Genomic DNA, 24160 nt, shown 5'->3' with positions numbered 1-24160 from the left:
AGGATCTTTGGCACTCATCACAACAATGCCTGCCTGCATTCAGCATACATTGTTACATGTCCTTGACAAAAACAATTGGTCACACTTTCTTCGGGAAACACGTGACCGAGCCCTCGGGGGAAATGTCCTTGAGCAGCGTACAGGTTCTCGTCCATTTGCTCCCGAGCTACTTTCATCTAAGCATTGCAAGCAGAAGGTGTGCCGTTGACACCTCATTAGAAAGAGCTGCACACTGAATTCATGTTCTAGCACAGTTGTCTTCTGTCGTGTCAAATGTGCTGCTCCAGCTGCTGGTAGACAGTAAGTAATGATCCTTTCTAAAAAAGCGTCCAATGATACGAACCAGGACTTTTCTGTACTGATGCCGCAGTAGACAGTAGACAAATGGGTCACTTGAAGCCTTGGCGTAGCACAGACATTTGGTGATGATGCCCCAGTACTGTGGGATGTGCACAGAGGGCAACAACTCCACTAACCTGCAAGAGGGAAGACAGGGGTTTGAAATGTGCACAAATATTATGCTTATCTTATGTAGGCAAAATAAAAGTAGGCTAAATGTATTGTTAAATTAATACCTCTCTGATTCCATTCTTCACAACATGAATATAGTCTAGCTCCATTAGCCCGGTGCTTCTAGGGCAGTGTTATTTTATTTTTATTTTTTTGTTATGCCACCACCACCAGCAAGAAGGAAATATTTTACGCTCAGCTTTACTCTCTGGCGCAATTACGAATTTTGTCATTTGACAAGAAATATTTTCTAAATACACCTTTGCAGAGGAGCTCATACTCTGAAAATGAGTGTCACTGCCATCTAGTGTAGTAAATGTGCAATTACACTTAATTCTAATACGGTGTGAAAAACTCAAATTCATTTGTCTGTAATACTGCTATAAATACCCCCCTACATAAAACTGTATTTAACATAAAAACGACAAAATAAAGAAATGTAGATCAATTTACAACAGAAATATGTTTTCATTTCTTAGTCTCTTCCTATCTTTCTTTTCATCCCTGATAAATATTTTCCCATACTGTTGCTTAAGGGTTCTTCTACTCTGTGCGCAGTGTGTCCATGTTTGTAAGAGTGCTGTTGCAAGAACTAAATGATTCTCTTTCAACTCGTAAAACTAGAATGATTTTGCGGCGATATTCTTCATGAATACACGTGTTGTATGGAGAGAAATGAACCTCACAATCGTTGAATAAAAATAAAAAAAGAACAACAAATTGCACAGAAAAGATATTGTAAACGCAGACTGTCATAGAATGCAATTAATTTAGTCATTGCTAATATTCTTAGGTTTATTGTTTTAATGTCAAACTCACTGCTGCTGACTAAGAGAAGAAAAATGGTGGAAGCCCAAGACTTCTGCACAGTCCTGTATATTATCCAGTAATTTTCTACTCAACTTTTCTTCATTAGGGTTTGTGTGCATTTAAAATCATACAAAGTTAGTAATTACCTTGTTATAACATATGGTGAATAGCAGAAGATGAAGGAACCTATGAAAATGCAAATTTTCTTTGTGGCCCTCTGTCTCCTCTTCTTCTGTTGTGCCAAACACCTTTCTTTCACACTGGGAAGACAAAGAAACATTCGTGCACACGTTACAAGCTATAAAATATTGACACGCTCGCTTAGTGGGAATTTGCTTGACACGACAACAGACAAGCAATTAAACTTCACCATGCTGTACCTGGGGTGAATGTCAACCAAGAGGAGCAGAGTCTGGACTGTGATGACGTCTATCCTCTTGCAGTGGGACTTGGCCACTCTCAAAACTTTGAGGTAGGAGAAGCAAAGCACTGCCAGACTAAAAGTAAAGCTACAGCAATGGAGCAGCACTGTGAAGGTGGCATAGGCGGCCAGCTGGGACCTTCCATCTGCGGCCAGGTGAACGGTGCATGAGGCGTACGTGTGGCTGTAGCCTCCCCAATCCATGAGCAGCTGAGTCAGAGAGAAGGTGAGGGACTGCAGCCAGGAATAGACCACCATCAGAATGGCATCCCTGTAGCCCATCTTACTGGAATAGCTCAGAGGGAACATGACGGCGATCCACCTGTCCAGGCTGAGAGCGGCCATGCTCAACATACTGTTAGTGATGAGGAACGTCTCGGCAAAGCTGACCAGTTGGCAGAACGACTTCCCGAAGGGCTCTGCGCTTTTGGCCACCCCGAAAAAGGTGGCAGGCATGTTGATGAAAGCCAGGAGAATGTTGGAGAAAGATAGGTTCAGGACAAAGATTCCCGGCACGTGGGACCTCAACTCTGAGCTGTGGGTGAAACACAGCAGCACCGACATGTTGGTCACCAAGGAAACAACAGCCACCACCACGATGGATACTTCCAGAAGGAACTCGGGGATGGTCATCATTGGAGGTTCCGCTTTACCAGCACTTGTGGAACAAAGTCCTACATGTTTGAGCTCCCCATCATCTGAGATATATTGCCACACAAAGTGCTCATGTGGAGAGCTGTCCAGTGCTGAAACACCTAAATTGATCCCTTCTGGCATGAGCTGCCTCAGTTACTCCTAATCATTCTTCTCACCTATTGTGGACTAACTGCAGAAAAGACCAGAGGAAAAGTGCGTGGACGGTGGTTTGCTCTCTCTCTTTCTATCTCGTGGCTTTCAAACATGCGCACTAGCCGGCGCCTCCTCTCACGCTGAAGATGCCGTGCGCCCTGCACGTGCAGCCGCTTGCTGCCTCATGTGACGCTTGAACAATATTCATGCAAGCAGCGCTTAATAGGGGCTTGTCAGGGTGTTTGCACCCTCATTTGGGATATTTTCTACTCAGAAATTGTTTGATTCCCAGAGGAACGCAACATCAAGCTTTACAATGCATAGACTCACGAGGTGTGCATGCTTTATATGAAAAACATCTCATCTGCTTTCGCAAAGAAAATCATCTCCAAGTATGACTAACATTGTCCTTGGCATAATAATGTACTAATGTGTTTTACTTATTACTTAGAGTGGCTAGACATGCCCTGCATCATACTAAGTGTTGTTTCTAATATTTATTTTCCCTATCATGTATCAAAATTAGGCACTGGCATATTAGAAACGATGATATGGTGTAATGGATATTGAAAATACATTAATACACAGATTGTAAAATTCTCTGATAGTGAGTAATATTTAGGTAAAAAAAAAAGAATATTGTTAGCCCATGCAGGGGTACCTAATGGTGTGGCCAATGGTTGTGTGTGCATGATGTGTGTTAATATTCGATACCTCGATTAAACAAAACATGACAACATGACACAACTTATGTGTGACCACCATGACAGATTGAGTTCAGGAAACAGCAGGTGAAATGTAGAAACTTGCTCGTCTCCATGGCAACGCAAAATCTCTGGTGGGCACACAACTCTTTCAACTACATCCCCTTTAGCGCTGATTTGTGCCGAACTAACCGTTTGCCAGCTCATATATGCCAAAATATTTATATCACGCATTAATCTGCGCGTGTTCTTTCGGCATCCAAGATTCTGGTTTTGCAAAGACGTACGTTGTGTATAGCTGAGCTCATGTGCATCACCTCAAGCATCCAAGTGTAAGCGTGCTTGAGCATGTGACTCTTTGGCCAGGTTGTTTCTTGTGCTACATTGTAGCACACATGGTATATTATTATTGGTGGGCGTGAAGCGCCTTACCAAACACCTGCCCAGATGTTGTTTTTCCCCCTGTGGTCTCCCCGTAGGAGCCATTTATATTCAATCATTAACAGGCTACTCCCAGAATTCGTCATGCCTTTTTATTTTTGTCAGCCTCTATCCTCAGCGGAGCTGTTGTCCTTGTGCACGTCGGCTTAATAATCGTCGGGAAAAACTCCCTTTGCTTCTAAGAAGAAAAATATCGGGAAAAATCAGGGGATGACAAGAAATACCTCCCCCCCGCCCTTCAGTGGGAAGAAACCCTCTCTGTGGTCACATGCTTCCTCTAGGTTGTGGATGTGGTTATGCAAGCCAAACAATCCTGATGGCACAAGCACTTAAGAAGTGCTGTTAGGATGCCGACGAGTCCACCCATGGCCGAATGACTCAATGCATATGCTGAGTATGCGGGGTTATTACATAACACTGCAATTCCCACGGTGGCCACCGCAGTATAAAAATCATGCGTCACGTCTTTCTGTTGTCTCAGAAGGCTTTCACACTGCCCACCTGCCCTGCACGCAAGTCAATCAGCCTATCTGCAGGTGATGATGGTCCTCACCTCAAGCAGCTCTCACTCACAAGCTCGGCGACTGAAAGATGTCGTGTCGGGGGGTGAATTAATCGAAACTACTCGCCTTAGATGAGTGTTGAGCGTGTTAGCAGGTCTCGGCTGAGCTCTGCTCGTGAACCCCAACACGCAGAGACACTCACATGTTCAGACACACTCGTTTTTAGCCACGCTCGCTGTCACTCCAGCTCACCCGCCCTGCCTCGCTCTCCCTTGCTGCATCCCTCCCAGTCACGTGCTGATAGTGGAGGAGACTGGCTGTGTGATGCTAATTTAAGATGAAAATAACAATAATATGTATAATGCTATATGTTTGTCGTTGGCACGGTATTGACAAGTAGACTCATACTGTGTAACTATCTATAGTAAGGGTGTTAAACGTTCGGCCCACGCGCCCTTTTTATGTAGCAGACCGCAAATACTAAATATAACATATTGCGAGGAGGCTCTGTTCATCTCTAGCCCGTGTGCGTCAATATCGGATATATAGCTGCAAGACAACCCCCGGAAAGAGTGGGAAAATTATCTTCTTTTTTTTTGCATTTTTCTGATCCAAAAACTACATAAACTGGGCAGATTAGTAAAGTGTTTTGAGTCCTAAATCCACAAGCTAGCAAAATGTGTAAAACAAACTGACATATTTAGCAAGCGTATCCAAGGGGGGAAATGCCCACTGAGAATTTAACACAAAAAAACAAAAAGAGAAAGAAAGATGCATTTCACAGACAGTACCAGAAGACACGCTTGAAATATGGATTTTTTAAAATTGATTGATTGATTGATATATCTTTATTTCGAACATATTTAAAACGTGAAAAATAGGGAAAAACTAAATAAAACAATTAACACTTTAAAGTGCCATATCTAAGTCCATGAAACAAACAAATATCCCCCCCAAAAAACACAACAAAGAATGTTTGAAAAGGAGTAGGAGGAAGCATAGCTTTTTAGATTCCTACCCCTTTACGAGTGCAAGAGGTGATTCCCATCCCTGAAACCCAATATGGTGCTGGCGGCTCTCCAAAAGTGATTTGTCACTAAATTTAAGTACCTTGAGAGCGTCATACTTGGTGGCAAATTGCATCGCTAAAAGTGAAAAAGTCATTCATTATAGGTGAAAAAGAAAAAAAATGGATTCCTTCTTCTTTTTGTGCCCCTCACCCTTCCACTCCCACCCCTGGTCACTAAATACTTTCCGGTCTACAAAGGGTATAAATAATATTTAATGTGGTCCAGAGAGGTTGGGGACTGCATTACTAACATTTATCATGAAATGTTGAATTTACTATTGATAGAACTTTTTTACATTTTTATTATTGATAGATAGCAAACAGACAGGGGAGACCAAAGAATTTAGTAAAGCCACCCAGTAAAACCTCCCCGTTTCATGCAAAGACCTTCTTGCAAAACAAGTGGAATAACACATATCGAATTTCTCAAACAGTGCCACCCACCACTGATATGAAATTAAAGTTGATGGGCTTCTTCCTCTAAAAAATACGTGGACTTATTATATTATTGCAACTCTTTGTTGTCATTGCACTTTGGTTACAGTAGGTGTGTTTTCTTTCCCCAGAAATCACCACTAAGATTTTTTTTTAGGTGCCAAATATTTCCTACGGTCTTCTGTGCATCTGTTTCGTGTCTTGAACCTTCTGGTAAATATGTTTTGGAGGTCTACCAAGAAGTACTACTACTAAAAAATACAGCCAGGCAAAGAACATACCATTTTCCTGGTCTGGCAATAAAAACCCAGCAAAAAAAAAACAAGACAAAAAACACAGGCAGCAGCAGCCAGCCAAGATGAACCCTTGTTACCAACACCCCCACACAAATATATAATCAACTTAACCAACACTTTGAACACTATTGCTTATGCAAATGCATGCACACAGGCCCACACACAAGTCATATGATAGAAATGTCACTGAGTTCTTTAAAATCTCATGAAATGCTTGACAGAGGACGAGTTGAGGACAGAGTTGTTTGGGTTTTGAAAGAGAGACACAGCAGAATGGAGAGAGTGAACCAGAGATAGATAGAGCATGAGTCAGCAGTCTGCCAGAAAGAAGTAGTTGAGAAATAAAGGAAGGCCTCGCAGGATTTCGCCATCTCTGAGCACTGACAAAAGAATTTCTGGCCTCACTTTACTCCGTGTGCGTGTACGTGCGTGCACGTGCGTGTCATTTCGAGGCCATCCAGTTTTGAGGAATTTATTTGAAACCAAAGTAGGCTAAAGCATTGGCTTTTTCCGCTATGAAAAGATGGTTTAGCTTAAAGCAAAATGAACACTTTGACATCAAACATGCTGCAGTATTTTCGGGTGCACGCAGAGAATTTGGAGCAGGTGGCAATAATTTTTATATTGTTTTACAAGGCAGAAATGGTGGACTGCACGTCTGACTCACATTTCTTAGGTTTGAGGTGCAAGTATGTGCCTCGCAATTGGCTGGTGAAGTATATTATAATACATATATATATATATAATAATTGACATTGCAATAGTTGAAAAAAAAAAAACTCTGATTTAATTTAGAATCTGATAGCACTTTGCACACAGGTTTGTTGCTGTCTTCAAAGGAGAGAAAACTATTGAAAAATGTTTTTGCTTCCATTTGAGGTGTTATTAGCTCCAGGAGAGTAAGGTAATTGCCATTTAATTTGGCTTGAAAAGAAACGCGAATGAATGATCCTGCAGGCTTGAGAGGTAGAACAAAGACTGGGGTGTCTTATGTGATTAGTGACTTTAAATATTTCAGATGTTCCCGAAAAGAGGACAGAAACAAGAGGAAAAAGCACAAACACATGCAAGCACACTCGCAAGAGATTCTTTTCCATCACCATCACTGTGGGATGGAAGCAGACTTTTCCCAGCAAATCAAATATAGTCCCCCAATAATATTAAAATGTTGAGTGAGTTGATTGTTGTGAAAAAAATATACAAAATTAGTTCTTGCACTTAATGTTGATTTCTTGTTCAACATTTTTGTGCCATCCTTAGATGTCATTTTGTCATGCTAGAGAACAAACACACTATGTGGTGATATTATTCAAACCCTTTGTTGTTGGGTTAGGACTTTAGAACTTTTATACAGGGAATGAAAAATGTCAAAAATGAAATACATTAAGAGTACATAGATTGTCTATATTTAAAATATATTTTTATTGTCATGCTTCTTGTTAGGGAGTCTGTGACCTCCCCAGGAAAATGGATCTCCTTTTAGAATTTAAGTTTCCCATCCTAGATATAACAGCTAACACTGAAGACACACAACTTATTAACAAATCTCAAAATCATTGTCTAAATTAATTATTGCAAAATTTTATAAAACTTGACACGAGCAAGCCTGGTACTGAAATTGCATTGATTAAGCACATCTATCCTGCTTCTAAAAATGGAGAAAAATTGCAGATGAGAACACTCGACATATGGGTTTACGTAATCTTTTCCGAGACTAATTGAGCAGTTATGGAACCACATTTTAAAGAGGATGGTGCCTTTGCCTGTAATACACCATGAGTTATAGTCAATAGTGTGTGCATGAGTGTTTGTGTGTCTGTGTGTATGCATGACTCACCCAATAGAGGCAGATGGAAGTAGTTAGTGCCTACTGTATTGCTGTCTGCCTTAATTCTGTCATTCTGTCATGTCGGATGGCTCTGTGGACGCTTTTGCCAAGATGTTCCATCCCATAATTATCTCCCTGAATAATGTGTTTCCTTGCTGTAGGTTACTGCCATCTGTTTTCTATAGAAGCATAGATGTAATATTTACTAGCATCACTTAAGCTACTGTAGGTGGTCAAAAGGTTTCTTGTAAATCGCCTTCACTTTTAACAACACTGAGATGATATTTTGCAAAAATGTTAGTTACCCCCCCCCCCCCCCCCCCCATTTCAATTAAATTGAATAATTGGCTAAACAAAAGGGCCAACTGCTATTGACAGGTGGTGCGCCACTGTGGTTGCATTTCCATGTACACAATAGATTATGCTTTGGAAAATGTATTCAAAACAAAGCAAGCACTGCAAAAAATACACATCCTTTTTTTTTATTGTTATATACATTATTTAAACCTGACGTCATACACTAGAGGCTGCATGCACTGCACTTAACCAGCACTCATAGATGTCCTGCATGTTTTGTCCATTTAAATTTAGAGTAAAATAAAACGTTCAGTATAACTCGTGACCCCAAAGACTAAAATTAACAAACATTTCAAATCCTTTTCTTGCTCAGCAAGATTTGTTCCATCTTGTGTGTGTCTGTGCTTTGGTATCTGTGTGTGAACATATTTTTCTGATTGCGTATGACACATCTGGCGACGTCACGAAAATCCAACTTGTGATATTACCGTGCTGCTGTTAGACTGAAGCAAGCAAACACACAGCAAATTCTACCAACTAGAAAGTACATATAAAATTTTGGAAAAATTGTTTTGTTGCAATAAAATACCAAAGTAAAAACAAACAGCATCCAATATAGTCCAATGTAGCTGTACTGTTTTTTTAGTATCTTTACATTTAGGTAATTGTGAGCATGTTAATGCCCAGTAAACGTCTCATCCCGCCAAGAACCCCTGAGAACACAAGACAGTCATTAATAAATGCTTAAGGACTTACTAGAAGTTTCAGGCCTGAAAATCTCACCTCGCTTCTGACTCTGCCATCTCTGTTAACCCATTTGAAGATGTAGCGATGTCTGTCACAAAAGATAGAATACTGATTCAATGTGCTGGCTCTTTTCAACACTTTAATGGTAATTCATTTCCAACCTTGGCTCTCTTCCGAATTTGACTCCAATTCATAGGAATGCTTTGTCTGTGACTCCGCAAGAAAATGTTTGATTTTGTCCGAGGGTATGGCAAAGGAGATGCCTGCTGTCACTTTCAAAGTGTTGATCCCTATCACCTCACCATCCTGAAACAAATATAAAGGTGTACGATATCACACACTTCGGACTTGACTGGATTCATAATAATGACCACCAAGACATGTCTGTATTAGAACTCAGGTCAAAATCATTTATAGTCTGTTTGTAGTTCTGCACTGCTTATGATTTAGAGCATTATAATTAGGTTGGTGCCAGGCCCTCCTCACTAACAGCTAATTCTACTGAAGGTACAATATTTACTGTTTTTGAAAAGATACTGTTGGTGCTGTGCTGGAGATGATGAGAAATCCTGATTCTGTAGTAAATAACCAGCACTGAACTGTAACACTTGTAGGAAAGAAAGGAAAACAGCACCATCTACTGGATTGGGTCACCACTTGTTTTTAGAGTCTGAAGAAAAAAAAACTGCTGGGATTTGCACCAGCACACTCATCACGCTTGTAAGGATAAGGAATGAATGGATGAATAACGATTTGCAGTACAATTCAGGGTTTCATAAAATACTCACCAAGTTAACAAGGGGCCCTCCAGAATTTCCATACTTGTCCCAAAGGAAGTAAAAGTTGCTGCAGAATCATCCTGAAGATGCTGTGATAGTAACATTAATTAAAAGAGAATTAGAAAATATATCAAGTTCTCAAACCCTGAAAAAAAGTCTGCAGACTCGACAACATTACTGTAGGAAGAATCCCGGACCTGCAATCATGGGCGGAGTTGAAAGGAGGGCGACGAAGGGGGGGCCACGGGGTAGGGGTCGCGGCTCCATCCAGACAGAATACAATGGACATACTCATGGTTCAGCTCCCTCAGTTTCACCTATCTGTGAGCATTTTAATCATTATTATTAATTTATTTTTTTGCAATGCTAACTTCCACACAACTTTTATTCCCTACACGCACTATGAAAGTGATTGAACATGTATTAGTCAGTAGGGTAATTATTATAGTTATCAAAAAGAGGATTGTATGAAACTGAAATACATGTTAAACTTTGTACTTTGTACATTGCAGAGTTTGCACTTTTTAAGTAGAGGACTTGCATTAGTATTTACTTGCCTATGTTTACCAGTCTTTGCTGTATTTCTATAGTCAAAACACAACGTTCGGATTATTATAGAGTTTGTGGAATATGAATTATGTAAATCAGACTGTTTTTCAATCTATTTCACGGGGTGGCCATATTGCCTTAGGTTGCCATGCTGACGACTGGAAATGACACCAGAGTGTCTAAGGGTTCAGCTTGTGAATCTCACATGAACAAACCTAGAAAACTGGGGAGTCTTAATGGTCATTAGCTGAGCCCGTAGGCACTGTGATCAAGTCAAATTTACTTAATAAGCCCTTAATAACAAAGAGTCTCAAAGGGGTCATTAGCGGAGCCCGAGCAAGCCCTTCGGCACTGTGATCAATAAGTCAAGTCAAATTTATTTATATAACCCTTAATCACAAAAGACTGTCAAAGGGCTTTACAGGCCTACAGTCGACACATCTCTGGCTTCATTTTCAGGTGGCAGCAAGTGGCAAAATGGCTACCCACTGAGATGGATAAATATAGCTGCTTATCTCATATTCCACAAATGCATGAATCAGAATACTGTGTTTATACTAGTGGGGACACATAGAACCACATTAGAGCAAATCATTTTTTGGACCAGATTAGCCCTTAAAAAAATGTTCTAAATTATTCTGCTTTCCCTCCTTCAGACGGGAACTTTCAAGCGAGTTTTTAAGCGTCTGTAATCTTACGTTTAATTTAAAACTAAAGACTGAATTAAAACATAAAATTGCATTATTTGACTGGCTGATGAAGCCACAGTGGAGTGAAATGGCAAACTTGGATTTTGGTCCTCAAACACATACAGCCTGAAGAATATACTGTAGGTCACAAAGATGATCCATTTCCTTTGCCACTTCAAACATGCCACATTTTGTAAAAGCAGAGCGCAGTTACCATAGCGGGTCAGTAACAAAAGCTGCAGTATTAGAGATGGCTTAATATTTAATTTCTCAAGTGTAAATCGAATTCCCTCGTGGCACTGCAAAGGAGTCATGTTTTTTTTTGTTTTTTTTCAGAAGACAAAGACAAAAAAAAAGCCATAAACCACCATCAACTGCAGGTTAAATGCTCCCAAAGCTTATTAATTGTGTTAAATATACAACTTTGATCATACAATCATCAAGGTGGAATAAAAATGTCAAGATGCATACATAAGGAAGAAAATCCATGGCAACGACTTTCCTCTTTAAATAATAAGTCACAAAGAGGGGTGACAGTGGTGCCATTCTCCATGCAGAGATAAATACATGTCAAAGAACAAATACATTCAGTGTTGTGAGATTGTTTTTGACAGTATTCACTCCCTGTGAAATGTCTAAAAAAAACAAGAGTATAAATAGTAAACATTCAAGCATTATGTCCTCTTCTTCTTTTCATGAGGCTTAAATTCAAGTTTTAAACAAGATATATGTATGTTGTTGGTTTTTTCTTGAGGCTTTACAGAATCTTTCTGCAGACAAGAGTTTGGCAGTAGCACTGTAAGGGTTGAAGACACTGGCTTTGTGTTTGTTCAACAAATTTTGGAAAGGTTTATCAAATTTAGTGAAACGAATCATTTACTTTTAACATTCCAGTGAGTTCCCTAACAAAGCAAAGTGAAACTTTCTGGATGTTCTTTACAAATGCACTATTTGGGGGCAATATTTTATGAGAATGTCAAACACCTGTGGACCACAGAGGTCTTTTTTTTTTTTTTTTTGTCACTTGACCCACTGGTAAAACCCGTGAATAGTATAAAATTGTGGACACAAAAAATACAGACAAAAAAAATCTTGCCTGGTTTAGCTATAAACAAAGCTCAATTAGGCTGATTATCTAACCATGACAACCCCATTAAGGCTCGATCGATAGGAAACACTAACGATGTAATGTTATCCTCTCAAGCGTCATTCACATCATACACTGCCCTCACAATAAGTGCTCGGTAAAAACATTCTTTTATCCTACTTCTTCAGAATATCCCCTCACTTATTTGACACTTTTTGCCTTCAGAACCGAAACCGACACCGATACGCCCTCTCTCTACCAAGAGGTGAAAAAAGGTCGCTTGCAGTGGAAAGTCTGAGTGAAGGCGTTGCTCAAGGTGACCACGCGGCCCTGGCCACCTGATCGGCTGCGCTCGACCACCACGCGGGGCATCTTTACCAGTTGTAGGGGGCTCTTGCCATCCTTAAGAGCTTGGGTGAGATTCAACACCTGGTGAAGGCAGGATTCATGTTGATTATATTCAGGAGCAATGCAAATTATCAATAGATAACACTTCAGAAAGAAAAAGACAGACTAAAGGAGAGACAACAATACCTGGCCCCTCATGACGGACATCTGTTTCTCAAACATGGTCTTGTCAAAGCCTTTGTCTCTCTGATGATGAGAAGAGATCGACTCACGTTAGCTGGACTATTACTGTTAAACTTTACAATTAAAAAAAATCAATTGTGAAAAGTACGCAATTGCTCTGTACCATAAACATCTCATAGAGGTCCTCAATGAGGTCCTGCACAAAGTTCATGTCTGAGAGGCGGGACAGCACCAGCTCTTTGGTCTCCTGGGAGAAAGCCACCTTGGCCTGGGGGAGCCACGCCCAGTGAAAGGGATCTGAAGAGAGAACATCAGTCATAAACTCTCAACATTTGATCTCAAACAGCACAGATACAGGATGGCTTGAGTATGTAGATTGTAAGATTGAGACAAAACTACGATACAGGCGTGCGTGTATATGCATACATCCTGTTGGTCAACATTCTAAAAAAAAAAAAACAGTTGGGAGTTCAATCACTGTTAAACAATGAGTCAGATTAAAACTTTGCATAATCACTTCATTATCAAAGCTCACTGATGTGAAACATCACCAGAAACCAATCCTATAAAAGCTCTGACTTACAGGCTCTCCATTCATCAGGGTGCTTAAAGGGAAAGGCCAGGCCATTGTCAATGGCTGCAATCTTGATGCAAGGCTCCGAACTGTTCTCTAGCCTCTCGGCATCCTGCAGCAAGAAGAGAGATTCAATGATTAATGGCTGACGCCACCATCACTTATTGATCGCTGTCCACAAGCCTGAATAATCGGGCCGACAGATGACAGCCCTGTACTTGTTAATCGATATGTGGATAATAATGACTGATGGCAAGTAGTAAGATGGCTCTGGCGTCCACAGGAATCTGGAGAACTGTATTCCAAGCCTTTATCTGTTTTTATTGTATTGTTTGTTATTTATAATAGGGCTGGACAAACAACTCACTTCAGTAAATTATGATCATTATGAAATGTCAATCATGTATAATTCCATCCCCTGTATTGCTAAAACATGCATGTTAGGTTGATAGAAGATTCTCAATGTGATGTGAATGTGAGCATAAAGTAACTATCTGTAACCAGCAGAGGGAGCAACTACATCGTACTCAACTTCTTTGCTGCGTCACGCAAAATGTAAAAAAAAAAAAAGAAAAAGAAAGGAAAAAATGCACATTCAGCGATTAGATGACAGATGATACATAATTAACTTGTGTATTCACCTTTTATGACCCATTCTGCTAATTGTTTTCTGTTGTATAATATAGCTTGGCTCAATAAATGTTGGGAAATACTGCTGTGAAGGGTTCAAAAGACATTTCATTCTAATGCCATCAAATTGCCATCATGCACAATTTCAAAGGGCTATTAGTTCTATGATTAGACTCACCTTTGGTCCCTCGCACTCTCCTGGTTTCTCATACTTGATCAACCAGTTGTCGTTCCCTCGATCTGGCAAGGAGTATATTTCATTAAGGCAAGATAGAACCAAGCAGTGACTTTCAACTCACAATTTTGAACGAGTCGTTGACATTTAGAAAAAAATACATTTGTATTCTGATAGAGAGAGAGAGGTGAGAGAGCGAGTGGCTAAGAGAGCGAGTGGCTAAGAGAGCGAGAGCAAGAGAGGAGTTGCAGAAGCAGGAAAATAAATTGACTATTGCTCTCTAATGTTGCACACTTGGAAGACAAACCTGTGTTTCGGATGACATAATCCAGCACCACCAGCCGCTCAAACTGGGACTGTAACTGTTTTCTGATGTTTTCTGGCAGAGGTTCTGCCTCAAAATGCCTCAGCCAATGGTCGGCTTCACGATAACCCTCCACAAACAGTTGGAATGAGCCCACCTTAAAAAAGAGAGAAAACCACCAAGGGTTACATCACTGTTCCTCAGCATTTCAATTTTAGCTGTGTGTAATTATGACATCAAATGGAAGATACTACTTCAGCTAACTTCCTTGTTTTACTTCTTGTCAGCATTGTTTCCACAAACAAATTAAATCCAGTACAAGGGTTGCATCAAGAATGTGGCCTGTCCAAAATTGAGTCATGCTGAAAAGTTAATAGCAACTAGTTAATAGTTAATAGCCTTGCGCTCTAGCACTCACTAGAAAACACAGATGTATAGAACGTAATCCTGTTCACATACTTTCAAAGGTTGACTTAAAGTGAATCAGAGGTTCTTATATATATATATATATATATTAAAAAAACAAGGTCTGCAAAAGAAAGTTTGGAAATCACAATAAGAAGGAGCCGGTACTACCTTTGGTGGCAGGCCCACTCTGTGGAAGCGTCGTCCCACTTTGGGCACTTTCTCTAAAGCGTACTTCTTCCCTCTGGATTTGGCTCTGTCTATGGCACTGTAGTGAAAGGTCTCACTCGCCAAATACACCACCTGACAGACCAGAAGAGGGCACTCAGTTCACTTGCTGCAACTGCAGCTGGTGAAGAAAAAAAAAAAACACTATTTACACATGAGAAATTCTAACCTTTGTTTTTGGCACCACACCCAGGCCCAGTTTGCTATCAACTAGCGATGCAGCAGCCTCTGAGAGGTAGCCCTGGTTTGGCAACAAACAGCCTCGACCAAAACAGCACGGACAGCAGAGCTAAAAAAAGACAAGCACACAATGGTGATGGACTCTACCTGCTTACATGTGACTGGAAAGACAAATCATGTAACTTGAATACCTTGTGAAAATATTTGGTCCATTTGGGATTCAGGTGACCATATGGTTCCTCTGACTTTGGTTTGAAAACACCAATGACTTTCTGTTGAAGACAATATGATTTGAGTTCCAAATGGCAAAAAAATAATAATAATAATAAACTGCCATTAGTAGAACAATTTTAGTGCATCGTTCCGACTTATTGATGCAACAATATTTTGCTCTAATGACTAGACAAAAATTAACACTTTGTTTTGAGAAAAAAAAAAACCCACTTAAAAATATGAATACAGCTTTGGTGTCATTGCAGAATGTCACAAATAAATGCCTTTCCTTACCCCTTTAGGATCTTTGACAAAGTAACTCCCACTGGAGCCCTGCAAAATCCTCTCTGGGAAGACACCAGCCTCAATGGCTTGCTCAGCCCTTTGGATAATATCCGCAAACTCAGGGTCATCTGGAAAGTGGTTGAAGTCCCCACTGTTAATACCTAAAAGGACCAATGGAAATCTGTATAAGAATCTTGTCTCATCAATGACACAGCAATATTCCACCAAGCCACAAATACCAGCAATAAATATTTATAGCCATATTTTTTGGGGGTTGTGAAACATTGTCCCTTTTGGATCCTTCATGACTTGTGTACACAGGTGTTTAAAAAGACAGGAGGATATTAACGCCTATTAGATCAGCATGTTTACTTGTAGCCTAAATTTGTAAACCTAATAAACTGTGCTTGAATAACATCAGCACAGCACACAGACACACAAACACAATACAATAAAAGATAAGCTAGATGATTATATATCCCATGAGGTAGCATATAATAGCATTTTACACTAATAAAAATACTAGAGGACTTATTTAATGCTCTTCTAAGGCGAAAGGACCGAAAAATATGAAGGCAATAGTTGAATGTTATATCATCAGTGGATGATATCATGACCATTGCATCAGAGCGTGTGAGTGGACACGACTGAGTACACATTGTACTATGATAACACGTCAGCACTGTGCATTGTTACTCTCAGAATTGTCATGTTTTAAAAGTAGGATTTAAGTTCATTTAAAGCTAATAAATGGGTGCGGTTACGTGCAAATGGTGACCCAGTTTGAGAGTAAAGTGTTTCTCCTTTAAAATCAATCAATCAATCAATCAATCAATCAATATATATATATATATATATATATATATATATATATATATATATATATATATATATATATACTGATTATATATATGTACGTATATTATTATATTGCATATAATAATGCATATATAATCTACAAATCTGCAATAATAATAATATTAAAAATAGTAATAATAATAATATAAAATTAACAACCTTATTGAGACTTGATCTGTTGTTTATGTGTAAGTAAATTCTGAATAGTAAATAATGGCCGCAAACAGGGCACACCAAAATATCTTCTAAACTCCTCTCAGATGGATACAGCATCTATAAATACACCAAACTGACTCACTGACGTAATATATCTATGATATCTAGCAGCAGTAGTTATGATCAATGTTTACCTGGTGAGGCTAAAGTGTCTTTGTCCGATGACGAGCTGAGTCTGTTCCGCTTGCTCTTGTCTCGGGCACTTCTCGGAGGGGACGAGGTCCCAGCAAAACACGGCAACAATAACGCGTCTTCGCCGGAGCCTTCCGCCTCAAGCTCGGTTAAGACGCTTTCACATGAGTCCGAAATTCGTACGGCAACGCCAGGGTTAGCCTGGAGCGCCGATCCCGCTGTATTTTTGTCAAATAATACTCTTGGACGTTGTACAGAGAGGAAGTTGGACTGCGGTAGAGAAACCTCGGTTGTCTCGGTGTTCAACGCAGGTTCGGAGGTCTCTGTCGGGTCGCATTCTGACATCATTGTCACGCAATTCTTACCCCTTAAATGTATACAAGTAGAATACCACACTCTGTTTAGACTTGTGAAGAATCCATTCTAAATTGGATTGTATCTTTAAGAGCACATAGATGCCAAACACGTTATTCCAAGCCAGCTGATTTCGTTCACACTGAACATGACTGCATTCGCCGACTGTCTGACTTCCTGGTTTACTTAGTACGCATGCTCACTTGACGTTTTCCACTGTTGCCTTCGCGTTCTGTTCGTAAATCGAGAATGATTCCGATCATTAAGCTTTCATAAATGCAATCTATGAAAAAAATAAAACGTACAAATTCTGTTTTGGTAATAGTTTTGATATCCAAGTCCGACAAACAACATTTCTGAATTGAACAGTTAGACGGCTATATAATATAAAATTAACAATAGTCATATACCAGAGCCAATAGATCTGATTATTTTCAGTCAGTCACGGTACAAGATCATAAAATTATATGATTTGTAAATAAAAGTCCTAAATGAGAGAAGTGAAAGCCTTTACAATAATGGATTCACCAACTCGTTATTTTATGTCACCACTAGATGTCGGTACTGATTCACACGTAAAGACAAGGCCAAGTGTTGAGTCTCGGCAAAACCAGAATTATTTTCAAACGCTTCCCTTTCCACGCACTTCTATCTGTACTTGGATATGAAATCATACGTATTCAAAAAGTTGTTTTACAAGTCAGCCACATTTAGTATTGCTCTATTAAATAGAGTCTATTTTGCTTTCTCCTTGCCCCTGTTGAGTCTACTTTCCATTCACAGGTTCTCTTTCTTGCTTTGAAATCAAACTGATGACGTTTCAATCATGATCTTACACTTGCCACAGCTCTGTGCTAACCCCTGGATCTTCCATATAAAGCCCTCTGCCCCTTCATCACCACCCCTCTTCTCTAATATGGCAGTGCATTTGAAACATGCAAATGAGCAGTCAACCAGCTGGTTTCGCAGCAGCCATGTGATTTATCAAGGTAGGAGGTTAGGGGGTGAAGGAGACACAGGAAGGGGAGGGAGAAGAGCAAGGAGTGCTTGGGATTCAGCAAAAGGGGGGATCATCTTGGTGGATGAGAGAGAGACACTCACATTCAAAGGCATTCTTGACACAAAGCATCATTCAAACAAGTCCAATTTGCTTTGTCCATAAGGGTTTTGCTCTATGCTCTGTGTTGTTTTTGTATTTGTTCATTAGGGCACACTTGGTAAGTATTAACCGGCTAACACATAGGTGTCAAACCCAAGGCCACGGGGGCCAGATACGGCCCACCACACCCTTTCATGTGGCCCGCGAAGACAAATTGTGCAACGGCTTTGTGTCAATACTTCAATTATAAATCGTCTTTTGAAAAATTGCAAGAAATTTTTAGTACCCTTCATATTTTTTAAATATCTGAAGTTTTTGCTAGTCTCTGATTTCAAAAGTAGCTCATCATCAGTTTGTTGAGTACCCTATACTGGCGTTGACAGTCATAACGGCCCTCCGAAGGAAACCACAAGTACGATGCGGCCCCTCGACAAAAATGAGTTTGACACGCCTGGTCTAACACATGATACTGCAGAGAAGTTCATCATCATATCGCTCGAAATGTGTCAACTATTCCCATCAGGTGACATAACCCATACATTACGTATAGACTCTTCTTGTATGATCTACCAGCAGTTTCTACTCTTGCCTATTCTTTCCTCCCACTTTTCCATCCCTACAGTATGGCTGCCCGATGGAGAGGGTACGTACTCCATTAACCCACAGTTCATCTCATTTCCAATGGCGCACTTGTGATTGCTTTGTAAATAAGAACAGTCTTCTGAGTTTGTTTTTTATCCTTTTGGGAAATGTAAAAATACATGTAGTGTATACATGATTAACATATTTTTTTCTTTTAAATGAAATACACCAATACTGTGTTTTCCATAATTCTTTTTTTTTCTTCTCTCTTCTCCTTGTCAGTCAATGATAATAAATCAGTTTGGTCAGTCCAGTTGGTTTCAGACAGTTTCTGGTCTTCACCTGTTACCTGTTGAGAGAAAGTCATATGGAGGAAATATATATTTCAGTACAACAATCGGATGTTTCGATTTGAATGTGTGTTAAACTACCTCTTGGACCGAACATCTTCATGTAGCAGTATGAGCAATATGGCTTCTCATCATACTGAAAGACAATCATCAAAAGTATTTTTTTACGTTCTTTGTCTATCGTTTTACTTTTTTTTTTTTTTGTCCCGGATTACCAATTTAGTTACCTCAGCATGTTGTCCAGCGGTGAGCTGTCTTTTACACTTTTGACATTTCAGGCACAGTGGGTGGTAATCTTTTCCCAAGGACCGCTTCTTCTCACCTGAACCAACATGAGTGATGGTTATGCTAAGAAATAGGACTATGTGTTGTTCACTGTAATAAATGACAAAGATTTCTCTTAGATTTTGTTTCTCACTAATGCGTAGTCGGAGAAATGAGAAACAGAAAATAAAGAGAAAAGTGTGACTCTTATGCAAAGTTGTTTGACGACGCCCACATCCTGTTGCCGTTATGGAGACGAAAGGCTACATGCTTATAAAAGAAGAAAATGCAATATATTTTTTCGATCTAAAGATGGTAGGGAACATGGAGCTGTGTATGTCAAAACTAAGACAATCCAGACCTTTTCAACACATATAAAATGTACACCCTAAGCATCTTGTAAGATATACTTATTCGAAAATAAATGAAATGGCCTTCTTCTTCTTGGGATGGGCCAACAAGATCAGAATGTATCCCCATTTGTTTTAACACTGTACTACTTTAAAGTTTAACCTTTCCTTGTAAAAAAAAAAAAATCCATTAAAGGAATGATATTTTTATGCTTATCTGATATGGTAAAATAGACCGTATCAAAAATGAACATATTCAAAATGATTTGCTTCTGTTGAACCACAAGACGAAAGAGCAGGTGAGAGAGAAAATGTCAGAATGACAACCGTCTGGCGTAGAAAGGTAAGAGGTCATATACTCACCAAAATAGACAGGCTTCCCACAGATTGGACAGTAACTTACCATGACTGTGTTTAATCATTGATTGTCTAGCCTACTATGTGACTGGGGTACTGAGAATGAAAGAATATGCTCTCCGATGTGTGCCTATTCGCTTGAGAGAAAAAAAAAATAACCGTTGCCAGTCTTTGAGGTCACAGCCAGGATGTGGTTAGTGAAATGTCACAGAAAAAGAGAACTCTGAAACTGATGAAAAAAGAAAAAAAAAAAGAACATTGTTAAATGAACTCAGTAAGTCTACACTTTAGTTGTTTACTATTTTAATTCCATCATATTCAACATACTGTTTATACTGTAGATTCACTTTCCCTTATCTGGATAAAAAAAGAAATGTGAGTAATGCAATTTGTTACATTAAAAAAGACTCCAAACACAGCCATCTTCTCTCCAGCTCACATTTAATTCAAACTAAAAAGGAGGCAAGCCATTGAATCAAGAAGGGAAATCAGACACTTGGGCCTTTCTTTGCCTCCGTCTCTCTTGTTCTCACTCACTCGACACTCACGACCCAACGAGCACTCGCAGCCACACTCATGCACAGACCATTTCCAGTGACATCACAAGAGGTCACAGCCAAAAAGCAGGAGGAGAGGCAGCGTGAGACCAAGTTGGGAGGAAGGAAAAAAGTCACGTGGAGAGCAGCAGACTCTTGAGTCAGTGTGGAGGCGGTTATTCCCGCACGATAGTTGTTGGAAGTGGACCTCAGGAGGGACATTTGTGAGGAAGGGGGATGAGTAAGAAAAGGATGGACTCGAATTGAATTTATTGAGTACGCCTCATCGTTGGAAAACTACTTTTATGTGGCTCCATGTGTTTCTTGCTTATGTTTGACTAATGTAGACTGCAGATATTGATTCATACGGACAAGAATGCTTGGTATGTTTATCATTTCAAATGTGTTTTCTCTTGTCTGACACATCATATAATCTGTTCATCATTTCAATCGCTGATGAATTTCAGAAGGTCATGAAATATGAGGTATATCATCATTTGCATATTTTCCAACAGCCCTCTCCCGTGTGTCATGATTTGGAGATGTTGGGTTGGAATACCAAGTAGCTTCTGTATCTCATCTGACCCCACAGGATGCCTATAGTGTCATGTTTCTCCATTAGCATTCATGTGTCTGGCACTGTTATATAGTCCATTGTGTTTTGATAGAAAGGAAATTGTCAGGATTTTAATACAGGGGTAGAATATGCAGTGAAAACAAAACAAGGGGCTGTTCTGATGTCACCAAAAGGCATAAATCAATGAGGATCCCTGCTGGCCGTAATACAATTGAATAAAAAAAAAATAAAGTAAGTAAAGAGTAAGAAATGACAACGAAAGGGAGCGCAAGGCGCAGAGACAAGCAAGCAATGTACTGTAATTGTGAAAGGAGCAAATGAAAGGAAACAAGAGGAGGTATGAGAGGGGGCGTTAAAACCACATTTCCCAGTGGATATTTTGGCTGCATTTGAAAAAAAAACCTGCCAAAATTCTTGACAAACACATTCCTGCTTTGGCACACTGCAAATGCAAGGTTCACTTCTGCCAAGTCACATGAGATACACCAACACACTGGATGGAGAAATGTGGGAATAGATCTGTGAGTAGGATTTGCAACAACATTGAATGAATGCCGTTAACCACCAGGCAGGCCTTGCAGAGAAAAGGCGGAACTGGCTGGCGCTTCTCTTCATCTCCTCTGGTGACTTGAAATTTGCCAAGGCCGAACCCTCCAGTGCTTTGAGAATAGGGGGGGGGGGTCTTCTGCCCACACATAAATGTACTTTTAATGTGTCGAGATACATTCACACTTAACTAAAGCCCTGGAGAGCCTCGTCTTTCTCTATTCAGCCGCTCGCATCCACTCATTAGCAGGTGTAGGAATCGGAATCCCTACACTGTTCCGACATGGCTTTGCATCTTAAAACACATGGAAAACAAGTACTTAGAATACTAATTACCTATTCAAAACAATGTAAAAAACTCTAGGATTAGTTTACACCAGCGTATATCGTTTTAGCAAAAACGAAATGTGGAAAAACTCTGAGAATTAGAAAAGCATCGATGCTCAAGCATACTCGTTTATGTTATGATGCAAGTAGCGCTCACAACAAAATGTGGTGTTTTTCACTATACCCCCCTCTGTGACAATCTAAAGACTATAATCTCCACTTTGGCTGTCAGTGGACGGAAAAGTTGAGAAATAAATCCTTGTTTTTCCGTTTTAATCTGCCAAATCCCTAGATTCTTATATGTAGTGATATTATCGTGGAACTGATCCTTTACTTGCACAAGTGAGTGGCTGGGTCAATTAGATTGCATTATAGGGTCATTTGTTTGCCAAAACATGATAAGGCAAAGCAGTTTCAGTATTGTTTGTAGCAGCATTCACATCATGTAAAAGGAATACTTAACTTGCTTGACACAAATAATCACAATATTTGGACGCAAATATTTGTTAACTAAAGTGAGAATGCAGTTATTTCCCTTTATATACAAGCCAGAATTCAGTGGCGAGGGCTTGAAATGTATCCATACACAGTATATTTATGTTCTAATGTCTATCTACTGTACATCATTTTGTGATGTTATAACGTGAACAGTGAATTGTAACAATAATTTTAAAACTCAAATGACCAGGCTCAAGCTATGTGTGATTGATTACACTGGATTGAATTCCCAATGCAGTATGCAGAATGGCTCTAACCTACGTCAACAGAGGCTCTAACCTACGTCGAGAGGCAGGCAATGCAAAAGGAACAAATGAAATATGTTGCTTCATGCCAGTGCATTCTTAGCATAGCTCTTTGCCTTTTTATATTATTATTTTAGAATATGTGATGTTCTTTTTTACCAGGTTTTACAATGAACCCAGGGTTCCATGTCTGGCAATGTGTCTCTGCTTTACTCTGTCCAAGCCACAGAAAGCTGGAGTTTCTCCCCCCTTATTACTATGTTGACCATTCTCTTCTTATTGCCTGTATGTACTGTATGTCTGTTTGGATTATTTTATTATGATTATTTTGGGAGGTGTTTGTCATTCTACTCTTTTGTCTTAACTTTTCTCAATTTGCTCTCTCTTCAGCTGTGAACACACATGCATCGTATTCGCTATTTTCCATGTCTGTCACTCATTCTGAGTCAGCAGACTGGTTTAGCAGGCAGAGTTCAACTGGCCTGCACAAACACATAGCTTCCATTCTGCCTTCTGCTCAGGGACGGCTCCAGGATTATTATTATGATTATTATGATGATGATTATTATTGTCTCTCGAGACTAACAGAGGCCTTGACCGGTACCGGGGGGAAGAATTCATAAACATATTCAATAAAATTCTGGAGGGGCTCAAATCGGGCAACACACATTTCTAATGGATGTAAAGCCCCCCCAAAACCCCCCAGCGTAGCACCAACCCTGCTTCTATTCTGTGTGATTTTTTTTTAATTCAGTGCAGTTTAAATTTGTGCTTACTCTTAATTATATTATGCTGATAAGATCTATGATCTTTGTAAAGGCAGTTTTTATACATTGTAGTTAATGTTGCAGCTTATACAGTATTAAAAACTCTGATGGTTTTTTTTTTCCTGCGCATTACCAATTGTGCCTTTCTGTCTCAAATAAATTAAAATAATAGATCAAGAACTCATGCATGTGCAGAATTCTTTCACTCAAACAAAAGCCAGTGTCTTTGTCTCTATACCGACTAGTATCTGATAAGCACCATTCATTTTGGAATTTAATTAGACCAGAAAATCAACATTAAAACATACCCCCCCCCCCCCCCTCGCCAAACGCTTTGTTTCTCATACTTCCTATACAGCTGGGGAGGGTATGCTTTGTGACTGCCCCTCCCCAAGCTTTTGAACAAGCCAATAAGAGAGCACATCAGCGAAATGGACCCCCCCCCCGCCATCCACCCAAATACGCACACACAACACACATCCCTGGTTTTCCCTTACCACCCCATCCATTCCCTACCCCATCCCCCAGAGTCCTCTCTACACCCCATCCCCCTTTTCTACTACCCTAACCCACTTACTCATCCTGCATCCACCCATCGGCGCACCCGTGAGATTTCCACCACT

General features: G+C 39.9%; 3 protein-coding genes and 1 long non-coding RNA gene across 4 annotated transcripts; all 4 read right to left on the bottom strand.

Moving 5' to 3' along the window:
• Positions 1–238: 238 nt before the first annotated feature.
• gpr78a (G protein-coupled receptor 78a) lies at positions 239–2518 on the bottom strand. The gene is made up of 3 exons (XM_085912631.1): positions 1701–2518; positions 1467–1580; positions 239–476 (listed from the first exon to the last, which is right to left on the bottom strand). The coding sequence occupies exons 1-3, from the start codon at positions 2516–2518 to the stop codon at positions 239–241; spliced, it is 1170 nt and encodes a 389-aa protein (XP_085768757.1).
• A 6276-nt stretch (positions 2519–8794) lies between these two features.
• LOC147056739 (uncharacterized) lies at positions 8795–9125 on the bottom strand. Its single transcript, XR_015066010.1, has 3 exons — positions 9012–9125; positions 8887–8938; positions 8795–8816 (listed from the first exon to the last, which is right to left on the bottom strand). It is a non-coding gene; the product is annotated as an uncharacterized LOC147056739 (long non-coding RNA).
• Positions 9126–11111: 1986 nt separating this feature from the next.
• On the bottom strand, positions 11112–17267 carry pi4k2b (phosphatidylinositol 4-kinase type 2 beta). Its single transcript, XM_085913005.1, has 11 exons — positions 16688–17267; positions 15489–15640; positions 15173–15253; positions 14971–15090; positions 14745–14876; positions 14172–14325; positions 13868–13929; positions 13069–13171; positions 12649–12782; positions 12489–12548; positions 11112–12383 (listed from the first exon to the last, which is right to left on the bottom strand). The coding sequence occupies exons 1-11, from the start codon at positions 17031–17033 to the stop codon at positions 12210–12212; spliced, it is 1518 nt and encodes a 505-aa protein (XP_085769131.1). The 5' UTR covers positions 17034–17267; the 3' UTR covers positions 11112–12209.
• A 767-nt stretch (positions 17268–18034) lies between these two features.
• LOC147056737 (cysteine-rich protein 1) lies at positions 18035–20172 on the bottom strand. The gene is made up of 4 exons (XM_085912392.1): positions 20048–20172; positions 19298–19392; positions 19152–19206; positions 18035–19069 (listed from the first exon to the last, which is right to left on the bottom strand). The coding sequence occupies exons 1-4, from the start codon at positions 20088–20090 to the stop codon at positions 19059–19061; spliced, it is 204 nt and encodes a 67-aa protein (XP_085768518.1). The 5' UTR covers positions 20091–20172; the 3' UTR covers positions 18035–19058.
• Between the last annotated feature and the right edge of the window lie 3988 nt (positions 20173–24160).

The sequence above is a fragment of the Syngnathus leptorhynchus genome, chromosome 5, assembly GCF_054491065.1.
Source record: "Syngnathus leptorhynchus isolate UIUO chromosome 5, UIUO_Slep, whole genome shotgun sequence".
Taxonomy (NCBI): domain Eukaryota; kingdom Metazoa; phylum Chordata; class Actinopteri; order Syngnathiformes; family Syngnathidae; genus Syngnathus; species Syngnathus leptorhynchus.
Note: the sequence above shows the minus strand (reverse complement) of the source record. Positions and strands in the feature narration are given on the sequence as shown.

Coding starts and splice junctions, on each gene's coding strand:
- pi4k2b (XM_085913005.1), bottom strand. CDS start 17,033: ATGATGTCAGAATGCGACCCGACAGAGACCTCCGAACCTGCGTTGAAC. Junction 15,641..16,687: donor AGACACTTTAGCCTCACCAG/GTAAACATTGAT, acceptor TGGTCCTTTTAG/GTATTAACAGTGGGGACTTC. Junction 13,930..14,171: donor TTATGTCATCCGAAACACAG/GTTTGTCTTCCA, acceptor ACTCCTTGCCAG/ATCGAGGGAACGACAACTGG.
- LOC147056737 (XM_085912392.1), bottom strand. CDS start 20,090: ATGGTAAGTTACTGTCCAATCTGTGGGAAGCCTGTCTATTTTG. Junction 19,393..20,047: donor TGGGAAGCCTGTCTATTTTG/GTGAGTATATGA, acceptor ATGTTGGTTCAG/GTGAGAAGAAGCGGTCCTTG. Junction 19,207..19,297: donor CCGCTGGACAACATGCTGAG/GTAACTAAATTG, acceptor ATTGTCTTTCAG/TATGATGAGAAGCCATATTG.
- gpr78a (XM_085912631.1), bottom strand. CDS start 2,518: ATGCCAGAAGGGATCAATTTAGGTGTTTCAGCACTGGACAGCTCTCCA. Junction 1,581..1,700: donor TTGGTTGACATTCACCCCAG/GTACAGCATGGT, acceptor TTGTCTTCCCAG/TGTGAAAGAAAGGTGTTTGG. Junction 477..1,466: donor TCACCATATGTTATAACAAG/GTAATTACTAAC, acceptor TCCCTCTTGCAG/GTTAGTGGAGTTGTTGCCCT.